Source organism: Accipiter gentilis, chromosome 17 (assembly GCF_929443795.1).
Source record: "Accipiter gentilis chromosome 17, bAccGen1.1, whole genome shotgun sequence".
NCBI lineage: Eukaryota > Metazoa > Chordata > Aves > Accipitriformes > Accipitridae > Astur > Astur gentilis.
Window position 1 is genome coordinate 25,526,087 of NC_064896.1, and position 23,085 is coordinate 25,549,171.

The 23,085-nt window shown below is 38.6% G+C and overlaps 1 protein-coding gene across 2 annotated transcripts in view; it reads right to left on the reverse strand.

Moving 5' to 3' along the window:
* NELL1 (neural EGFL like 1) overlaps window positions 1-23,085 on the reverse strand; it is a 299,533-nt gene that overhangs the window by 202,639 nt on the left and 73,809 nt on the right. For both annotated transcript variants that reach the window (XM_049821020.1, XM_049821021.1), the window contains exons 8-12: window positions 20,835-20,969; window positions 19,873-19,975; window positions 16,318-16,391; window positions 9,467-9,566; window positions 39-167 (exon numbers count right to left, since the gene is read on the reverse strand). In XM_049821020.1, the coding sequence (XP_049676977.1) occupies window positions 39-167; window positions 9,467-9,566; window positions 16,318-16,391; window positions 19,873-19,975; window positions 20,835-20,969 (541 nt within the window). The remainder of the gene's footprint in view (window positions 1-38; window positions 168-9,466; window positions 9,567-16,317; window positions 16,392-19,872; window positions 19,976-20,834; window positions 20,970-23,085) is intronic.

Consider the following 23,085-nt stretch of genomic DNA (forward strand, 5'->3'; position numbering starts at 1 on the left):
GGTTGTTAAGGGGACAGGCCTTTGAATATTTTGTTTACCTTCACAATACGCAGAGTCCCCTTGGACAGAGAGATAACCATTCTTGCATTCGCAAGTAGCTTTTGTGTTCCAGTTTTTGCACTCTGAATTTTCACCACATCTGTGTCCCTCTGCACAGAAGTTATGGCCTGAAATACAAGGAACATGCAACCTGGTATTAAAACATGTTTAGTTCAGATATTCATGTTTAATATTTACATTGACCATATTACTCTGAAAAACTTTGGCATGCCACATTCCGGAAATTCTCTCTATAAATCCATCTGGTGCACGCAGGCTTGTTGGATTCCTCCATCAATTCATTCCCAGTTAAACCATTTAGTTCAAAAATGTGTTTGTATGACTAGTTTTAGGAGAAAAGGAGAAAAGACAACTTCAAAGCAAGAAGCCATGACAACACATTAGTCTTCTACTGAACCCACGTAGGATAAAATGCCACCTTATCTCTGATTGCCGAGACGCGTAATACTAACTCACACCAAAAGAATAATAAAGTGTAATATAGAAAAAAAAATCCATCACATTTTTCTCATTATGCATAATCACGCATGCTTTTAGAAGAGCAAAAAGGAGACGTTGCATTACAACACAAGACTACACTGGTAGTCACAACAACCTCATGCACTGCCTTGCAAGTCTGTCACCAAAAACTAGCTAGATCGCTTCTACAGTTTGTAATTACTCCATGCATCATGTTTCGTAGGGGAGAATTTTTATTAATCTCTCCTTTTTCCTTGACGCAATTTCTGAGTAGCTTCTTTGTGAACGGTTTCTTTTATTCCATACCAAGTCATTTCTACAAACATGATGAACTTTCCCACTTTCTTCTATAAAGGCACGACTGGCTGAAGTTCTTCCTTCCTGGTTTTCAATATTTCTCAAAGATCTGTCAAAATCTCTCCCTGCTGAAGACTAAAGTAACCACAACTTTATCTCTTTAAAGGCACTCCACTGGATGTACCTGAAGAGATAACTAAATACCTTTCCGAATTTGACAACAGGAATATTTTTCCCCCGTTGGTGTATTTTTGATGGATTTCTCTCTACTGATATCCAAGAGTCAATTTCTATTTGCCTGCGATATATGAACAGTCATTTCGGTAATTCTTTTTTTTTTTTTTTCCTAGATTTTCTCTCCTGGAAGGAGGGGAACCAGAAACCCCGACGTACCATCAGCTACTTGTATTCGTATAAGCGCGAGTTGGAATACAAGAACAGTTTCTCCCAATTCTGCCTGGTCATAAAGAAGCAAACTAAAAGTTCTAGTTCACTGATCCTAAACTTTCCTTATGTCCCCGTAACGACAGCTACGAAAAAGGCAACCTGGACTTCTAAGGTCTAAATGCCAGATTCAGATCTTCATTCCTATCCCTTGCTCTGATATTCTTCAAGGAACTGTGGAAGACTAGCTTATAATAAATACAGTTTTCATCTACAGTAAGCAAATTTTCATAAGGCTATCCTGAAGCTGCTGTTCACTGAGGGTTTTTTTGAATTTGTTTTTAAACACGCACTTCGGTCACCTACTAATTTAAGACTTGGGTGTTGTCATTTTAGTGCACTCCAACTTTATGAGTCTGATCACCTAACGTTGCGTTGTGAGGTCATTTTTAAAGAAATGTAACACTTGGTAGCAAGGAGGACACTCTCTCTGTGTCAATGTCCAACTCTACACTTAAACTTCAGATTCATTTTATTAACAACGAAGGTATCTTCCTTGTGCTCACTTAGCTCATTCTTTCATTGCAATACAACTTGTGAAAAAGAACCAACTCCGTTAATGAAAACTGCAGATATCCCTTCTAGTTTTCATTCATTTCACAGTCTGGTAAAAATCACTCAAGTATTCCAGATACAGCCTTGTCAAGCCTGGGTACATTTTATACTGGTAAAAAAGGGCACAGTTACACTGCCTTTAGCCATTTACTCAATCACTGTATTTGACTTCTCATTTTTGCCTTCGTAATTATAATCAAAACTGAACACTGGAACCCATCTCCCCACACTTATCCATTCAGCATCTAATTTATACTCGCCAAGCGGGATTACTGTTCTGTTTGCATTCTAGATAATATCCAAGAGACAACAATTTTTATAACATTTTCTTTGTCATTGTTTCCACTAAGACTACGACATCCTAGTCTATTTCCTGCTTCTTCAGAATAATAATTCTCCTTTGAACTCATACACAGTATTAGTTTTACATTTTATTATTATTGGCAGATAGTACTACTCAGAACGATGTAACATTTCAGTGTGTTAAGCTAGGCACTATAAAAATACCACGTTTTAATTTAGTATGGATTGTTACTACTGTCTTAGGATATTGTGTTTATATTTATTTATTTAATTACATCTACCTCGCATCCAAACCCGTAAAAAATATTTCATCTTTCTCAGCATGTTTTAGTTACAATAGTCCTTATACAACTTTCTGTGCCAAAAAACTTTGTTTCTAGGCTCTTTTTATCCCAGTGAGTCAACAATTCACCTTGTGATCAGTTCATGGCAAATTTAGCAGTCACAGTTGGCCATAAGGGATGACTTCCCAGGGCTAACCTTCATCACAAGTCCCGAGTCCCAGATCAGCCACTCTTCTCTAACAGCACTTTCTCCCAAGCACAAGCTGCTGATTAGCGTTCAGTATCACATCACGGCCCTAATTCTTCTTCACTGTTTATTTGCCACCTCTGAAATTCGTCAGTAGATATGTTGACTACCCTAACTATCCATTTTGTACCACTAGAGCTGTCACCTTTTTTTAAAAAATTCTCTGGAAAATACTCTGTTGCTTTTGTTCCCTTGTTATCAGTTCAAATATGAACTGTCTCCATTCAGAATCAGACTCTTTCTTATGTTTTCAAGCTTGAAGGCTCTTAAAAGAACATAGAAGAAAAAAAAAGTAACGCTCCAGTTCTGTAACTTGCGTAGAGGCTCTAAAGAACTTTTCGTTGTTCTCCTCTCATTAGGAATACACAATGATGGAACACCGACATCTCTAGATTGCCTTGGCCTTTATTGTTATAGGACCTGTGAAACACTGTTTCCTACCTTTTAAAAATGCTGACTGAAAGCGACTCAACTTCAATTTCCCATAGCATTTCAGAAAACTTGTTCAATAAGTCTGTAAGTGGAAAGTGGAAGCCATTCCTGTTAAGAGCACACATGGTGCTACAACACTGTATGTTACCAATCTTTTACAGAACGAATGTGATGTAAGAATAACCAGCAAGGAAAAAAAAAAACAAAACAAAACAAAAGATACTTGATGGTATATAGAAGAGCAAGGGTTCACTGTGCCTCTGTCAGAGTAGGCATGCCATCGATTGGATCAGAGAGCTTTTCCAAGTACTTTTCTTTTGCGGTGAAGATGCACATTTAGCACTTCAAAAGAGCCAAGAGGTGCATACCGAGGAACTGTGGCTATTGCCTTTCTTAGACCGTGGTCTGCATTCTCCCCAGCTGGGGTTTTGGAGGCAAGAAAGGACTAAAATGCTATCTACTCTATCTTAGTTCATATTGGGCCCGAGTGCTTTTCCTGCCCTTCTGGCAAATAAAGGCCACCTCATATTTGGACTACAACATGAAGAAATAAGCTAGCTCTGTTCTTCTCACATTTAACAATCCCATTTCCATGCCTACTTTAGGTAAATATTTTAATTCATTCTTATTCAGAAAAACAAGTCAGGAATGCACGCAGGCCCACTAACCGCGACAACCGTGCTTATATTCCCGATTAAACAGGGAGAGACCAAAGCACTGACTTAAACATCAATCTATTCATGGCCAGTCTTTCCATAGGGCCAATTACTTATCCCCAAGCAAGCAGAATGGAAAAGAATGCAAACATCTGGTTTTTAGTAATTCTTTGGTGTGAAATGGATTCTAGGGTTCCTTTAAAATACGTACACAGATGGCAAAACCGCCCATCGATAGCGTAGTGGGGTCTCTGAACCTCAACTATGGGTGGCAGCTAGTAAAGGGCACGCATTCCGATTGCCCAGGTAAAAATAACTGAATTACTGAGACTTCAGAATATTCAGCGAAGTCTTATCTGACACAGTCAGCTCCTCTCTAAATATAAGAAATGGCTTAAAATAGAATCATCACATCTGAGCAAGCAGGCAATTGGAGTGGATTTGACAGAAGCACACAAAATCTTAAATAGTTTTGATAATCTAAACTAATTTCAGGCCAACACAGATGACAAGGCAAGTGAGCATGAATTAAAATTACAGATAAACACATTCAGAACAGATGTCAGAAACCATCTTCCCCACACATACACATACACACACAGTCATAAATGTGCACAACAGCCCTTCAAAGTCATTCAAGACATTCAAAATACAATTAGGTATTACCAACAGGGGAATTAAATATTGAAGTGTGTGTTTAGATTTTTGATGGGCCTGATGACCTCTGTTCCTTCCCCAAACATTCCCGATAACATTACTCTCTTCCTTTATCAGGGCTGCTGAAATGCTTGCTCCAATTTTTCTTAAGAACACAGTTGTATCTTTCTACTTCTTTCTTCTGACTGTGGAATGACCATTAATAAATGTACTAAGACAATTATGAAAGAGACCAGATTTCACGCCAGCAGACATAAAACTATCACTTCCGCAGCATTGGGAACTGCACAACTGGCTAGGCCTTAGTGGTCCCAAGTCAGGTTATCTAAAATTAAACTTTTATTCCATTTCAGGACACCTGAACTTTGCTCTTATTTTTCCAAGCTTCTCAACATCTTCAGGTTCCAGTTCCCAGAATCCACTTTTCCAGAGCAGCATGGTAAGCTGTTTTGTGCTGTCATCCAGTTTTTAAGTACCTAACATATTAGGCAATTTGGCTTAATTATTGACTGACTAATGCAAGAACTCATTCATGACTACAGCTGGAATCAATGTATCTTTTACCCATATCTCTTCCTACTTTTTTTATGGGCAACCGCTAACGTGCCTCTCATTTTTCTGAGGGTTTCCTTGTAACATCTGTAATGCTTTCTGTACTTCTTACAACATCCCTAGCTGTTCACTTCAAAAACTGGAACACACCTGTTCTCTTGCTGTTCAAGAAGCTACCCTTCAGCAATCCACGTTTCACATTTCAGAGGCTTCTAACAACAACGCTGACGACGCTTCCATTAATAGCATCAGCAATGTTCAAAAGGGCGAAGGTAATTTCAACCTCAAAATCTTTACTATTGTTATGATTTAACCCCACAGTTACTACATAAATGTGTAAAATAAATCTGGGGGGCAGCTCATAGGAAGAGTCGTAAAATTTACACTAGCAATTATGCCCTTTCATAATCTGAATCAGTTTTTAATGAGTCAGGAGCAATGAAGCACCCTGAACAGCAGTTTTTACGCCTTCAGAGATTGTGGTCCCAGAACTCAGTGGTCTGACATAAAACAGTAACTTTGTAAATTCTTTCCAGCTACTGTATCAATGCAGACCTTATTACATACTGCTTATTTGTGTGCATTAGAATAACAATGCTGCACAGCCTAACGAGCTTATAAAGATTATTTTTTTTCCAGATATAAAGCTCTTCTAAATCCGAAGTAACATTATAGCTATGCTTAGAAATAAACTAATTCATATTTATCAACTTCCATTAAATCTTAATAAAACTAAAACCTTGAAATAACTCACGCCTCACAGCAATGAATGAGAAACGTTCGATTTCTGATAAAGCAAAACTCAGTTTCACAGGCAGACAGGGAGAAAGGAGAAACATGCTAACTGAAGAGCCTTCTCATTCTCTAATTGAAAAAACCTAAAACCTCTAAAGCAAAACAAAGCAATACAAGTCAGGGTGGCAGAAGCACCATTTTTGGATTTGAATGCTGTTCCCTGCTGTAAAACGCACACTTCAGCTCACCAGTAGGATTCTCTGCTTCCTGCTAACCAGTGTCAGCAGTCAATCTAAATCCATCAGCCAACCCATATTGCAGGATAGCAAATAAAAATTACTTTCTCCAGAAACCAAACAGCTCTCACTACTTCATTATTTCTTCACACACTCTCTTCTAAGGAGAGCATGACTGAAGCTGCTAGGGCTGTTAAGGCTATTCTTACATACTAAAATTGTGAGCATAACAACATAAAAATTCTCTCATGAAACTTTATTTGAATCAGTCATTCAAAAGAGGAAAAAGCCACTCTTTCAAAATTATACACTGTCTTTGGCAAGGAGAAAAACAGCTAAAGGGAACAATAAAACACTTTTATGACACTATTTTTTGTATTAGATTTGTCCCTGGGATACAAAAAAATGTAGCAGGCACGCTGTGAAAAATGACTGATTCTCGAAAAAGTAGTAAAAAATTTATTTTATACACAATGATTCTTTGTAAGATTTTAAAATTAACTAAAATTTCTGTAAGCCTAGAAGAGAACTTGATAATACCACATTGCCCTGCTGAAAAGCATAAAAGTAGCCACATAGTTTAAGCAGACATTTATATTAAAGCACACAGATGAAGGGCAAAACTGGGAAGGCTCTACATAACATTCAAGGATAGATTCTATCTACAGATCTGATGAGGCCCATTTTTGCATTCAGGTACAACAAATCACAAAAATAAGCCGTCATTGTACAGCAGAGTTCTTCCGCCCTGCTGTACACCTTATACAATCATTTTACTGAAATCTAGAAATTGGCTTTTAGCAACGCTTTAGCTTTTGCCCTACTATAAACTCATGTAGCAAACCTGAGGAAGAAAAGGTATTATTTGCTGTCTTTACTTTCCTAACCGTTTACAAACAATAATGACTATCTAGGAAGCCCACCAGCTGTGTACATTACAGTATTCAACTTGGTCCTTTGCTGACTCACAATTTCCATCACCATAAACACCGCGGATTTATTTTTTCCTTGCATACCCTATTTTATTTTAGGCACTTATCTATTATTGTAGTAGATATTACAGAGATTCCCGAAGAGGGTACAGTCTCATACCACAGTATCATGAAGTTTCCGTATTTCTCTGTGGCTTTTTTCCTTCCGTTGATCCCCCATATTTATCCTTTCATTAAATGGAAACTCCTTTGCTGCGGCCAAGAAAAGCACAAGCTGCACACTTCCTACCCTTGCCCGATTCAGCAGAAGTACTCTATAATTCTACAGAACACAAAATTCAGTAGAAGGTTTCCATTTCCACAACTAGATACTAACGAAAGCACAAACTGATACAAAACCAGAACCTACCAGTCGCTATTATGCACTCATAACCTTCACATAGAATTATTGTTCTCATTTAACATTACTAGTAAATGCTTACTAATCATCCTGTTGACTAACTAAAAGCCTAGCTAAGGGCTAATGCAAATAATTATCTGTATCTTCATACATATAATGTGACATTTGCACAGGATGTGCAAGCGATCCATGTGGGTGGGCTTCCAATAAATGCTCTGATTACTCAGGACTATGTTTACTACAATCTTTCTTCCTCACTACTGTTGCTTGGACAATAAAAGTTGAATATAGTCTCTGAAAGAGGTCGTTATTGCAAAACAGAGAAGCACTCTATCCTTTCCCAGTAAAGGACATGTTGGCACAGGGCAGGACCAGAAACTATGGCCTGCCTGCCATATCAGAGGGCACCTGTTTGCAGAATAAAAGCCATACCAAATACGGAATCCTTAATAAACATCTGGTTTTAACACCAGCACTCTACATATGATAAAATTACATACTACCACTTCGGGCTGCGTGCAACTGGAGCGGAAGTGTCAAGCAGCATATATTCTATTTCAAGATATAAAAAGCAGTTTAGGAGTGCTAACTTCAATTTATGCCTCTGTGAAGTTGACAAAATTAATCATATCTTTAAGCATAATTTCCAAAGAATTTTAAAAAGCAAAGACGAAATACAAAATAGGTGGTAGAGTTTTAGCTGTCAGCTAAAGCAGAATTGAAGTGGAAGTTTAATGTACCGATTTGAAAGCACCATGTATCAGAATTCAGAGGAAGTGAAAGTACAATTCCTTCCTTTGCTTCTAGAGACCATCACGTCAGTATACATATTCATACATAAGTATTCACATACAGACGCTTTGGGGATGAATATCTAAAAGGAGTACCTATCATTAACAATAATACAGAACTGAATAATTACAGAACTTATCTTTCATCAACTTTGAAGCTTTCAGATTTCTAATGCTTTTTAAGTAATGAAGATAATTTTTTCAGTACTGCACTACATCAAACTGGGCCATCTGTTAAGCAGTATCATTAAGACATCGAGGGACAAAGAAGCAACAGTTACTGCTTGCTTAAATAGCTCAGACGTGCTGCCCCCTGCAACCACATGCATATGCTTGCAAGTTCAAGGCCTTCGTAAATATTTAACTATGCATATTTATTAATTAATATTTACTGGCTAAGGGAGAGATTCAGAGTCCCTTCATCGGCATCTACGACGACGCTGGAGGAATCTACATACGGGCAAGACAAGTAGTCCAATGGGCCCAAATAACCATCTAAGCCTGGAAATGCTTAATGCTCATTTGGCGCACCTCTTGCTTGAAATTTCTGAGGTGCATCACTAAAGGCTGACACGCAAGTCCTGCTCTGAGAGACCAGGCTCCCCTTAAGCTCAGCTGAGACTCGGCACCGAGGGAGAGGTGTGGAACAGAGGTACACAACAGACATACACAAGGAATGATTATTCTAACACCTTTCACCTAAGAGCTCACTGATTACAACACACTTTAGGAAGAAAGCCTGTTCTAGTTCTCTAGCCTTGCAATACCTGCATTCTCCTCATTTAAGGGGATTGCCTCAACTAACATTTCAGCTATGGTTTGTTCAGTCTGGTCCAGCATGCAACCAGGATTCTCCGGGGCTGAAAGGGAACAAGCAAGAAGAACCTGCACCTCAACACCCCACTGCGAGGAGGAAAAACGGGGTTCTGGGCTCAAGGGTTATTTTTTCATTTTTATTCTGTAACTGTTCAGCTTAATTCATAAATGAGTCCTGAGAAAGACAAGTTCTAAATAAACCTCCACATACCAAAACCTTAACATTCTTGTGATTTTAAAACAGAGAGCTTAAAAACCCATTTCCAAAACCCTGTACATTCAGTGCAGTTGCAAGTTTAAGCAGCATAACATATCTCTTTTTCAAACATAAATTCTTCCTAATAGGAATACTTAAAAGATACTGAGCCCTTTCTCCCCCAACTCTTCCTTTTCTCCCTCCCCCTCTCTCATTCAGAGCAATTACAGCTTTGTATCTGGTAAGTCTTCTACCCAAAGGAATATCACAGACTGGTTTTACGTGAAGGCTAATTACAGACTCAGGTTTAGAGAGGTACCTAATATCTTATTAAAAGGGAATTGCTCCTTCCAGTGTATCCCCCCGGTGAATCAGCAACTTATATTCCTTCCAAGCACACAGTGTCTGGCTTACCTCTACAAACACTGCAACATTGGTTCTCTGGAAGAACGTGATCTTTTTCTGAGCAGTTCAATGGTGGACAAGTCTCTGTTACTTTAACTAAAACTCCATTCTGAAAAATAAACAACATTTTTAAAAATGACATTGATGAAAACATGTGCAATGGCAAGGATCACGTAATTTTCTATCTGTAACTCTGGTAATCTCTAGTAACTACACTGGTAAACTAGCAGGCAGCAAGTTAAATGCATTCTTTATACCCTAACACGAAAACTGAAGTGATCTACTTGGACATTTCTATAGGGGAAGGGGAAGGGGAAGGGCACTTAAGCTCAAAATTCTGTAACAGTTTTTCCAAATACATTGTCTCCAGGTACAGTTGTTTTCCTTCCAAGTGTTTGAAGGAATTAAAGAATCTCACTCCAGATTTTTGTTACAGACTTCCCGCTTCACGCATGTCCAAGTTTTACTCTTCTTATTTCATATTCTACATAATTCAGTGATAAGTTATTCAACTCAAACACAGCAGATAGAAGACCAACATTTTGAAGTATCATGTGTTGTTCTCTGTGTCCAATTAAAAGTGTCTGTTCTTTAGAATTACTGATCACCTAATTCCCAGAAATGAGCTCCAAGATATGGCAAAGCAAAAATCCCACCTTGAGGTATCCATATACAAATTGCTGCGTAAACTGAGGTCAAGATATTTCTATGATTTTGATTTCTGGCAGATTTAGAGTAAGACTGTGCATAGAAGGCCTAGTTACTGGTAGAAATTTCCTAAAATAATAGACAGAGCCTTTCTGGAGAGATTTTACACCAAATTTTACTCTGTCTCCTTCCCATCCAGGAAATGAGCTTCACCGTATCTCTAGAGCAAACAGCTGTCTTGCTCTTCAGTTAGTTGTTTCTTGACATCTTGTCCCAAAAACAGCTTCCCCTTTTCCCTTATCCCTCTCCAGCCTTCCCCATGCCATAACTTACTTCTTCAGCACCCCTTCTGCAGCTACGCCATCCCTGCGAACTGGCAAGGGGAGCAGAGATTAACAACCAGGACTTTTGCTCAGTAGGAGCTACAATAACTATCCCACACTACTGTCTGCACCCAAGTAATCCCATTTTCCAAAGGGCTGTAAAACTCCACTAAGAAAGCAGACAGCCTACTATATTGCCAATACACCTTTTTAATACGAATCTAGTCCCTACTCCTCCAAAATATTTTTTGTGATGCCTCAGATGGTGGAACAAAAAGATAGAACAAGAATTTCTGCTTTCTTCAAAGAAATAAATTACATTTTCCAGCTATCGTGATTGAAGAGAAAAGTTTAAAAATATGATCTAAACACACCTAGGGCTAAGAAAGCAGAGGAAATCCAATACAAAAAAAAAAAAAAAGACAAAATATGATATTAAAGCCACCATTCTCATCATCCGAGGGATCAGATACGGAGCTTTGAACAGAGGATATCGACAACACCTATGTGTCTACTCTGTACGAAGAAGCACCCCTATACAGAGACACACTTGCTAGCCGGAAGCTTGCTTTCTCATCTTTAAGACCCTGTGCTACACCACGCCAAAAGACTAGCTCAGGTGCCAGAACCAGTACAGGTAAAACCCTTGCTGGTAATTAGCCTTACCAGCCATGCCACACTGATTCAGCTGTGTCACTTCGGGCTCCAGAATTAGCTCTCACAACATCAAGCTGCCCTACAGAGTCATGAATGCAGAAATGCCTGCTGAGTCTATAAGGTGCAAATGATGTACAAGATGCCCGGCAGCTAGCAGGGCTTATAACTGAGAAGTGCAGCAGACCTAGGGAATGCAAAACTGACCATTCTACAATCACTGCTAGTCACTGCCCTTGCGACTGCAACATTAAGGCTAAGCAGGGTCAAGTTATTTTTCTTGCTTCCCAACTGTCTTTACTGGCAAGTTGCATCAGTTGCCATCATGAAAAATAATATAAAAAAACCCCTCAGGCATCAGATTTTTTTTTAATTTTTTTTTTTCTTAAAAAAAGAAAAAAAAAAAAAAAAGAAAGCAGCTCCCTACAGCCTCACATACAGCATGCACCACTGAAGCAAGTGCCCACACAAGAACAGTGAAGTTAATGGAGGTATTAGGTCTCCTCCTGATCTCACTTCCATAAGTGAAAGGGAGGAATCCCCCACGGTTGCCTGTGCAACTGCAGCAGCAAAAGTGATAAAAGAACCAGGCACACTGAGCCGTCATTTACTATCATGTTATCAAACTACCAGCTGGAAACGCTCTGGCTATAACTCATCACCTATTCAAGCTCAGACAAGACAACTGCAGCAGAGAGGGTGCAGTATGTCAACATATAGACAAAAAGCATTGACTGACAATAAATCCGGTCAAAAAGATGGCAAGAAATCAAGAAATTGTATGAAAGTCAAATCAGTGGTCAGGATGAGTCAAAAATCTAAAGACAAATTCAATCCAAGCTCACACCTTCTTAAGTGAATCGCAGGGAGATTAAAACCCCACAAATTGAGAATTCCATTCCTTTAATGACAGTAAGATTTTATTTCCTTCAGTTTCCCATTTTCTGCAGAATTTGCATCTTGGGAAAACAAGCTGAACATATTTTTAATTAAGTTTTAAAACAATTAAAATGTTTCCACGTTGAGTATTCTTTGGATTACAATAAATTTGTTATATACTAGTACAGATCCAATTGTAAGTATTATCATAGTTAGATTTCAGATTTTATCCACTGAGATAAGTAAGAACAGTTCACACTTCAGAATTATTGCTTCAGGCGGCCTTAGAAAAATTACTAACTTCTTATCCTCAATTCACATATGTAGTCATAGAGTCTGGACAGAAATAGATGTCAGAAAGGCATTCTTCTGGAATAAATAGGTCAAGCTCCAACTGTGACATACAGTCCACAAAGAATGATATCTGGAGTCAAACGTTTACAACAAGGTAATTAAATTTCTTGTAATTACAAGATAAGTACATAAAAAAAGAATTGGCTATAAGCCTAATCAGTGACATGCGGTGAAAATCTGAACCACAAACAGCTCATCTCAGACAATCAGCTTGGGAAAATAATAGCAAGATTTCAGATAAGGTTACTTTGGGTTTTTGTTGTTGTTTGGGGGTATTTCCCCCCCACCCCCCCTTCTTGTTTTAGCTGTTATTGATCAGCCTTTCAGGAGAAAGTTCCAAATTGTGTCCTTAGCTGTCACTCGAAGAACCACATTGTTCCTTATCTTTATGAAAAACTTTAGTCAAGCTTCCTGAAAGTCAGTGGAGCCGTGTCCATCTTTCTAGCATTTGTACAGCACTCTCTGACTGCCTGCTCCCAGCATTAATGAAAAGGAATTTATTCTTTTACCCTTTGCTGTCAAACACATCGTCCGGTCATGAACAGGTATCATGTCATTCACGGGCATTAATTCAGAATTCAGCTGATCGGCAGTAGACTCCCAGTCCAACAAAAGTTACAGAATTCTTTCCGCTGACTTCAAACGAGCCACGTCACCATATTGGTGAAATCCACAAATCAAAATAACCACTTACAGAATGCAGAAAGGTGCAGTTTTCTAAAGCACAAACACACTTGCATTTTTTAGAGGGACCTCAACAGGCTGGAGAAATGGGCCGACAGGAACCGCAAGAGGTTTAACAAGGAGAAGCACAAAGCCCTGCGCTTGGGGAGGAACAACCCCACGCACCAGTGCGTGCTGGGGTCACCCTGCTAGAAAGCAGCTTTGCAGAAAGGCATCTGGGGGTCCTGGCAGACACCGAGTTGAAGATGAGCCGGCCAGGTAGCCTTGTGGCAAAAAAGGCTACCAGTCACTTGGGCTGCGTTAGGCAGACTATTGCCAGCACGTCAAGGGAGGTGATCCTTGCCCTCTGCTCAGCACTGGTGAGGCCCCACGTGGAGTGCTGGGTCCACTTCTGGCCTCCCCAGTACAAGAGAGAGATGGAACAACTGGAGGGAGACCAGCCATGGGCCACGAAGATAAGAAAGGGACTGGAGCATCTCTCACAGGAGGAAGGGCTGAGAGAGCTGGGACTGTTTAGCCTAGAGAAGAGAAGGCTCGGGGAAGATCTTCCCAATGCATATAAATACCCAAAGGGAGGGTGCAAAGAGGACAGAGCCAGGCTCTTTTCGGCGGTGCCCAGTGACAAGACCAGAGGCAACGGGCACAAACCGAAACACAGGAGGGTCCGCCTGAACATCAGGAAACACCTTCTCGGTGTGAGGGTGGCGAAGCACTGGCACAGGTTGCCCAGGGAGGCTGTGGAGTCTCCATCCTTGGAGATACTCAAAAGCCATCTGGACACGTTCTGGGCAACTGCCTCTAGGTGGCCCTGTTCAAGCAGGGGTGTTGGACAAGATGACCTCCAGGCGTCCCTTCCAACCTGAACCATTCTGTGATTCTTAGAAAAAACTGTACGCTAATTTTGTCATTTTGTCATTGCAGATTAATCTAGAGAGTGTTTGTGGGAAGTATTCCAGCCAGGAATGGCTGTCCGTCAGTAACATCTGTGCTTATGGTTAAGAGGATGTGCATCATAAATACATTTTTAGTCTGGATTAGTTTTCAGAAGTAAAAAAAAAAAAACCACAACCTGCTCACAGCCTCATAAAGAAAATCTTTGATCTATCTACATCCATCAGTATAATTATTATTTTTGTTAGATGGAAAAAAATACAAAAGTAAGAGCCTCTTAAGGTTGGCCCAGTACTTATGCAAAGAATAAAATATCTATCTTCAAATAAAAATTGAAACGTGAAGTTTCAACTTTATCTTTTTTACCTTATCCCATTTACAAATACATCCTCCTTTACAGACACAAGAGCTACTCCCCAAGATTTTTAAATCATCTTTATCACCACTAATTAATTGACAGTTGATGTATACCCTTTATTGTATTTCTTCATGGATCAACAGCTTTTCAAACTTGATGTCTGTTTTTCAAGTCTGGAAAATTAAACCATGTTACATTTTTTACAGTCCTTCCCCTAGCACAAAGCCCTTCCTTTATTCATACAACACCTTGTCCACCAGTAGGCCTGCACGAGATAGAAGGCAATGACTACGGCCACAGTTTGACTCATCACCTTTCATCCTTGAGCTAGTGAGCGTTCCTAATTGAGGCAGTAAAAAAGTAGGTAGGTGTTTTCTTTAGAGCTTCAAGAGGTCATGCTGAAAACACATTGGACGTACTTCCTGTCTGGAGACGCATCACTTCATAGAAACAGAGGTAAGGACCCACTTAAAAACTTTCCCAAGTCAGAATGACAAGCTTTGCCAGTGAGGTCTAATGTCTTCTTGAAACACAGCTATGGACATATTTTTTTTTTTTTTTTTTTGAGGCATGGACCCATTTTTTCCATGGTATTGCATTCACAGATGCTGTTTCAAATAGTCTCCATTAAGATGTAAATAATACAAACTGTGACGTTACTGCAATTAGCATTGCCATATCAACTTCCTTTAGCAATAAGTAAAATGCAAAAGCTCTTTTTATTATTATTTCAGTCATTTCTAAAACAACAGCTATTTGATGGTCAGTATTTGTCTTTAATCTTCATGAATGCATTATCATACTCGTAACGATGAATATAACGCTCTTATTTATAGCGTAGAGAAGTTCCACAGACATAATTCAGATCTCTCTCTCTGTTTTCACTTTAATGTGAAAATCTTCCTGTTCTCATCTTATTTCATACAGGCGTTTTCTCTCCAAAATAAACATTCTATGTCATATTATAAATAACAGGCACCTTAGTCTGCCTTCAAGGCAACGACCTTGCCCACGTATTTGTATATACAATGTTGAGCACCCCTATACAGCTAAACACACACAACAGCAAAGTAATTCCGTGTAACAAGCTGCTTTCACAACATCTGCAACCAGTTATTGTCCGTTTCCATTAGTGAACATAAAATTGCTACTCTGTACACTCAACTACAAGCACAACAATAACCAGATCATTGTAATCTTTTCCAAATGTTCTTCATAATTGTTCTAGCATACTGATCTGTCAATAACATTTGTAAGCCTCCCCTTTATCGCCCTTCCCCCTCTACACATTCAACAAGATGTAAGACCAAAAATACTTGAAAATTACATGTGAGCGCTAATGTGTTTAAAATAGCTGTGCCTTTCTGAAGTGATAAATCATATTTAAAGCACACGCATAATCACAGCAAATGCATGTCTCAGCAGAGCAACGGGCCTTTTATAATCATCTATTACTACTCTATTCTTCCAAGGCTAGTCTTGACAACAACTGGTTTCTGCCACGCTTACACACCACGTAGCACTCTTACATTCGCTAACACTCCCTGAATGTTCCTATCTAACACAGCCTCTGTTTACTTATATTCTTAAATACTGACTGTAGTTGTCTAAGTGGTATGAACTTGCCAAGAAAAGACCCCAGTCCAGTCCAATACTTAGCAATTTACCTCAATTATTAGCAGGGGTACGTATAGTTTAAATAATACTAGGGAAAATCTAAAGTAACTCAAACAATATAAGCCAGGTTGCTTCAAGTTTTGGCAATTTGGCTGAAATTAGTAACTGGCTCAAGACACCGCTGCCTTTTTCCAGAGCTCATGAAAGCAGAGATAAAAGAGAAAACGTCCCTCCAAGTCACTTTGCCCATGTTTTTATTACCCTGCAAGGGTCATGTTCCTGCCTTGTTTCCGTATTTGTGGCTTCCATTAACTTGAATGTCACCTTTTCAAGACAACAGATGTCACATTTGCATGAAGGAAGCCTAAAGAAATGCACTAACTTATCATTGTCGCTTTTGAACACCACACATACATTTAACATCAGGAAAAGTTTACACAACTGAAACTTACTCGACATTCCCTGCAGCTCTTGGATAATACTCGTTGACCTTCTGCTAGCACTTTGCCTCCATAGATACACTTCGCTGTAAATTGAGAGGAGAAGGAGGGAGATTAAAAACAAATAAATTAAATCAATATTTAAGTAGTAAACAAATGCAAGGTATAACACAAAAGTAAAACCAGTTTCACATACGCTGAAAAACTATATGTTAAGAATATGATGCATTATGCTCTCATCAGTCGTCACTATTGTATGTAATTACAAGCAAAGTAGCTAACAAATTCATTTTAAGGGAAAGTAGCATCAGACAATACGTACTGGACCAAATTCATTAGTATTTGATAGAAAATATTTTCATTGCTGACATTCTGTCGATCAGCTACAGTACTTGTGTTACTAGAGGTCTTCATGATCCACTACAAGAACTGGAGACATTTATTTGCATACTGTTCATCAAGAGAATAATATAAGCACAGATATCAATTAAATCTTCACCATTTTTATGGGCACAAAGGTGAACTCTTCAACTTGCTGGAGCACTTAAAAAAATGGATTAGATGCAGTGACTGACTGTACTGAAACAACAAACTGTAAAAATCTATTTCAGAAAAAACATTCTTAAAGCACACATGAAATAAGCAGATTTCCCAAGAAACTGAAAGCGCCTACAAAATAAATTCTGAAGTTTTGATCCTTCTGCGGAAGATACCAGCTCCACAACCAAATCAACAGACTAGAACACATCAGCACTCCGCATTCGTTTCAAGGCAAAGTCAACTAGCTTAGCTTAGGACTACTGCCACCGTGAATAAGAAGGTGACCTCCAGCAGGACCACAGTAGCATACGGCTCGGTCAAGTATTACCATAATTATCGCAGTCCTCTTGGAACTAGATGTCTAAATTTCAATTCCAGAGGAGGACAGTAAATCCATTAACTAAAGAGAAGAGTCGGACTATTATGATCTTACACAAATCAAGTATCCATCATAAAGGCACTCCACATCACTAACAAGATCAATGCTAAACACTGATAAAATAACTTTCTGTTGCGGTGTTTCAGCTCTCTCAACGCTTGACCAGTAACAGTCTGACCTATGACACTGAAAAGAGAGCCAAAAGGTACAAATCCTATGTTGCAATTGAACAAAGCTTTAGAAGTTTCCCGAGTGAAGGCACATGCACATTGAAAGTGGAAGTGTTCAAAGTACTCAGTTCTCAAAAAAAGTCACGATCTAGTCGCTGGTTTGCCTCAGTTTCTCTCCTGAATACCAAGGTAAGGGAACCAAGCACTTACAGGTGCACATGCGCACCCCTTACAGGTGATACCAAGAGGAGTACTCCACAGCAGCGACTGTCATAGCCAGTTTGATTCCCAAATTTTAAACATAAAGGACTACTAGATCAATCTGCATAAATTTTCAGACATAAAAGTGCTCCTAAGGACTTTTTGTTCAAACTTACGCTCTTGAAAATGTGCACTTCTTTAAAAAACAAACAAACCAACCAACCACAAAACAAGAACGCAAGATTTTCAGAATAACTCAGTTTTCATCCTCAATGATGCATTTAAAAAACAAGCTTCTTCCTTTCGGTATCCTAGTTTTCTTCACTTTTCTAAAGCTGCCCTACTTTTTGTGCCTGAGGTGTTGTGATATCACTTATGAAGAAAACTTCAGATCAGGAAGCTTTGTTGAAATTAGGAATCCCAGTAACTATTTTGGAGGAAAGGTGAATTAGAGAAATTTCCTTTTTCTTTCTCGCCTATTCTCTTGACATGACTGCTTTTAACAAAAGAATGGACACACCAGAAAGCAAGTTAATGCACAACTCAGAAAAATGATGAGATTTTAAATAAAATTACAGTCTTTTGTCAAATATTAGTTGAAAGGCTAACACAAGATGGCAGGGATCAAAACAGAACCGCCTCATTTTTAAAACCCTTAACATATCAGACATTAGAGCTACTTTGTTCGTTAACCCTCAGCTAAAACAGGGAACTGTTCAATAATCCAGCCATTCAATAATCCTTAGAGACTGTAAATTACAGCTGATGATTCTATCAGAGCTAAATAGGAAAAGCACAGAGAAATTAACACCTGCAGTGCAGCTCTTCGGAAAGCCTCCGCAATTACTACTATCTACCCAAAAGTGACTAACTGCAGCCCTAGCACATCATTCTGTCAAGGAGCTGGCATTTACAATCAATTTCAATCAACTTCCATACATCTCTTCCCATTGACTGACATGCTGAGTTCTTGTCAGAATAACGAGTCAAGTTTGTGCCAATCACTGACAAAAGGCAAGTTTGATTGTTCATCTTTCCATTACAAATAACAGGAACACAGTTTACTCATGGGGATATACGCTGAATCTACGATTTTGTGCCTTACAATTCCTTTGTGTCAGATTTTGACCGTCGTGCATACACGCATGTCAGCAAAGGAGTGGTGTCAAGAGAAGCATCCAGTTTCGTGAAAGAACTTTCTAGACTCTCAGTGTTACAAATACAAACATTTTGAGAACAAAAATACTGGCCAGTGTGGCCACTTCACCACCCGAGTGCTCTGTTCATAAACATCTTTCAATAAGCAGAATACTCACGCCGACACATAGCTGAGAGAAATGAGATAACATGAGTAAACAAGAGCAAGTGCAAGATCACAGCTAAAGGACATTTGTGCATGAGACTAATGAGTTCAATGACTCAGGAAGGTGACAGAATACTAAAAGAAGTTTTATTATTTTCCTAATAAATCTTAAAATAATTCAACATCTCTGTCTTAATGAATTATTGAAAAACTCATGCATGAAGTTTACTAGTCTCCAAGACCGGAGCCGGGGGGGGGGGGGCGGGGCAGGGAAGATAATTTGTGCTTCTCAAGATAAGACTGGCATCAGTATTCAGCTAAAACTTCAGTACATAAATTGTCTTTGTCCTTTGTGCTACTATTAAGGCAACAAATATTGAACATTCCTTCCAGGAATATTACTTATGGCTTCAATTTCCAGAAGGAACTGAAAGCTGACAATAACACTGATCAAAAAATTTGCTTTTATTTTTTTCTTTCTTCTCATAGATTTATTTTGAAATTAATTACAGCAAGCTATCACTCCACACAGTGATACTAACCAGGGTCTGAGATTCTGTCATGTTTCTTTTAAAAAACAGCCTTCCAACCCAAACTAAAAGATAGACAAAAAGATAACAGATAACAGTTCAATTTATTACTCATCACTACAGAAAGTTCAGACCACAGGCTTGATGGTCCTCAACATCAACAGGAGATACAAGCTGAAGCCAAGCAAGGCTTCCCAGCCCCAAACAAGCAGATGAATCATTTTACACTGACAATAGGTAAAAAGGGAATCTGAGAAATTTGCAATGCTCGTTCATTTCTCAGCAATTATTTTTCTTCTTAAATCAAGTTTGCCACTGTGACTCGTGTTACCCGAATTACCAGGACATTATATGAAAGTCATTATAAAACATGTCTGCTTTCAGGACAAGTTTAACTCTGCTTAAATAGAGGCTGAAACCAAAAGGTACGTGTGATGTACTTACCCTTGCATATTTTGCAGCACTGGCTTTCCACATGCACTGGGAGAGCATCAGGAGGACAATCAAGAGGGGGACAAGACATCCTTCGGCACTCCACAACTCCACTCTAAGAAAAGGTTTTTAAGACAAAATTCAACTACGACTGTTGTCGTTAGTATTTTATACAAAACACAGAGGACCAAAAACTATTTACGTAAATGAAAATAGCCTTGTGGATTACAGATCCATCCTTCAGTACCAAGTTTAATCCTATCCAACCACAAACTTGCATCAAAATGCATGTGGAGGTGAACCACCCCATTTTGATCCATATTACTGTTTTTACCCCACTTTCCCTGAGCAAAGTGCATTAAGTGGAAGACATAAGCAGCCCATCTTTAGAAGAACATAAGCATCGCTTTCTGTAGGCTGTGCCAATCATCTCTGAGATTTCTAACAATCAGTTTTCTATTTTCTTGAGCAAACAAAGACTCTCTTCAGATATTTATCAAATAATTTCAACAAGACAAGATTTACATACTAATTCTCTTCTGTTCCTTGGTTTTTCAGAGTGATAAACACCGAAAACAGAATCTGCATGTTGTTACCATGCAAGATGCAACTAAGCTTCTATGAATACTATTAAGATAATGCTTCCTTTTCGAAAAAACTACCGCAGTGAAAACAATTCCAAACCAAACGCAGACAATGCCACACTTTCACCCCAAAACCGTAAAGTCCTCACAGATATAATTAGAGCAAATAAGAAAGCATTGTCAAGGGAAAGCAGATTTATTTATGAAGCCTGCACACAAGCAATGTCAATTTTTTATTTATTTATTTTACCGTTTCCCTCCCTATTGTTCATACTGCCACCAGATGCATACTAAAAACATAATAATTCTCAGAGTTAACATTATGTATTCAAGGACCATTTTCACATTTTAATTAGGTCCTACTCCTTAAACTTCTTTAGAAAGTCTTACTTTGCATGTGCAATTCCTGCAGTGATCATCTTCAACCCATGAGTCTTTGTCTCTATAGATCAATCCATTTACTTGACAAGTCTTCTCACAATGACAGTCTTCCAACTGACTCAGTCTTGTTTCTGCATAATTTAACTATAAATGAAAGTAACTTGATGAGATTTCTGCAATTCAAACACATGATTTAAAAAAGCAAATATGAGAAAGCAGTATACTTATTTTTAGCCGAACCAAGTTTGACTACAACCTTCGAAACACTGAACCAGGATGTCAGCAGGTATAAACTAACCCTACTCTTTGGACTTCGATGGAGCTATACGTGCGAACTGACAACAGTTATGACTCACGCAGCCATCTCTTGTACTGTTAACAAACCCCACTAAGATCCCCTCAGGAACGTCCGGGCACTACCAAAAGTACACAAACTACGATTGTTTTTTTTTAAAAAAAAAAAAAAAAAAGTCTTAATTGCTCAGCAACCTGATTGCAAGTCAAAAAGCATGAAGACTGGCAGACTGACTTCTCCTAATCATCCCCATCTCATCACTGTTAAGCATCAGCCAGACTAATACTTTCTGACTTTTAGAAAGGTCTTAACCTTACAATAGCAAATAAGATATAGAGGGGAAAGAAAGCATTTTAATTCAGCGTAGTACAAAATATTCCCAGACTGTGATTAACGGAGAAGCCATGCTCCTGGAGTAAACCCTGGGCTGGTGGCTAGCTCTTAATGCTCCTTGCTGTTCCCATTACCTCGTCAATTCCAACTACTAAAATGCATATCAAGAAACTAAAACTGCTGCATCTTTTCCAAGTATTACATCTGCACGCTAGCAATTGCTATGTTTACTGATGAGATACTATGCAACCATAAGTGGATACAATGCTCGTTCATGTAGCAGCAGCAAAGGGCTTTTTGAACCACCCTGTCCTAAGCTATATCGCAGAGCTCCCCCTCATACAAAGTACCATCTTACCATCCTTCGGAGAGGAACAACCTCCGTCTACGCACACCTGCTAGCCAGTGCCATCATCTCTAACCCGTAAGAGCACTCAAAATGACTTTCCCATTTACTAATACTAAAAATAAATCAATATATAAATACAGGCTTAATATTTAGAAGTAAATATGTGCATTCTTCAGGCCCCAGAACTGCCATTGCTCTAAAAACTACCCTGGTACCAGCTGGATAAGAGTTTCTCAAGGTCTTGACTCTTTACATCTGTCTTATGCCTATAAGCCATCACACTGAAGGCACTGCAAATAGCAAAGCTACCTAAATCTGGCACAAGACAAGATGAATGCATACTTTATTCTGCTATAAATATGATGCTATCATCCTACATTACAGGTTGCTACATTTTAATAGTAGCAAATTTTATAAAAAAAGAAATGCACAGTGCTATAGTATTTTTTACATAATGCCATATACCTGAATTTCATACACTCTATCGTCTAAAATTCCATCCACTTTAAATGAAAGTATTCTAATATGTCCTTTTTCATTCCTGCCAGTAAGAGAGCAACTTACTTTAGGAGGAAGAAAAAGAAAAGAAATACTAGGCCAATTTCTGTGATTTTTTTTTTTTTCCCCCCTGCAGTCCTCATGAGAGAAAGCTCTTTATTTGTTGTTATTCTGGGATAACAGGGGATTGATACTCATCTCCCCCAGACTCAGCATGATCTAGTGACTTCAAAACTGCTTTTCACATTTTAGAGGCAAGACTATCCTCTTACTGAACTGCTTGTTTTCAGCAGAAACCATTTTCAGGTCATTATATTTGGTCATTATATTTAGAGTATATAAAATATACTCAGTTTTGGTAAAAAGGTGTTTGATTTGTCTTGCACTTCTTCATTTACATATCTTGGTTCGTTTGGGGCGGGGGGGAGGGGGCATAATGAACACTCCCATATAAATAGGCTACACAAATTTTAGAGAGAAAGGACTTTAGAAATACCCAGAGTTGAAAGTGGTACTCGATATTGTCCTTTGTCTGTCCTAGAAATTATTCCCTAGAAAAAGAAGAAAGCTCCAAGAGAATAAATATTTTCAGTTTATTAATTTTTTTCTGTCATTTGCAAATAGGCTACACAAATTTTAGAGAGAAAGGACTTTAGAAATAGCCAGAGTTGAAAGTGGTACTTGATATTGTCCTTTGTCTGTCCTAGAAATTATTCCCTAGAAAAAGAAGAAAGCTCCAAGAGAATAAATATTTTCAATTTATTTTTTTTTTTTTTCTGTCATTT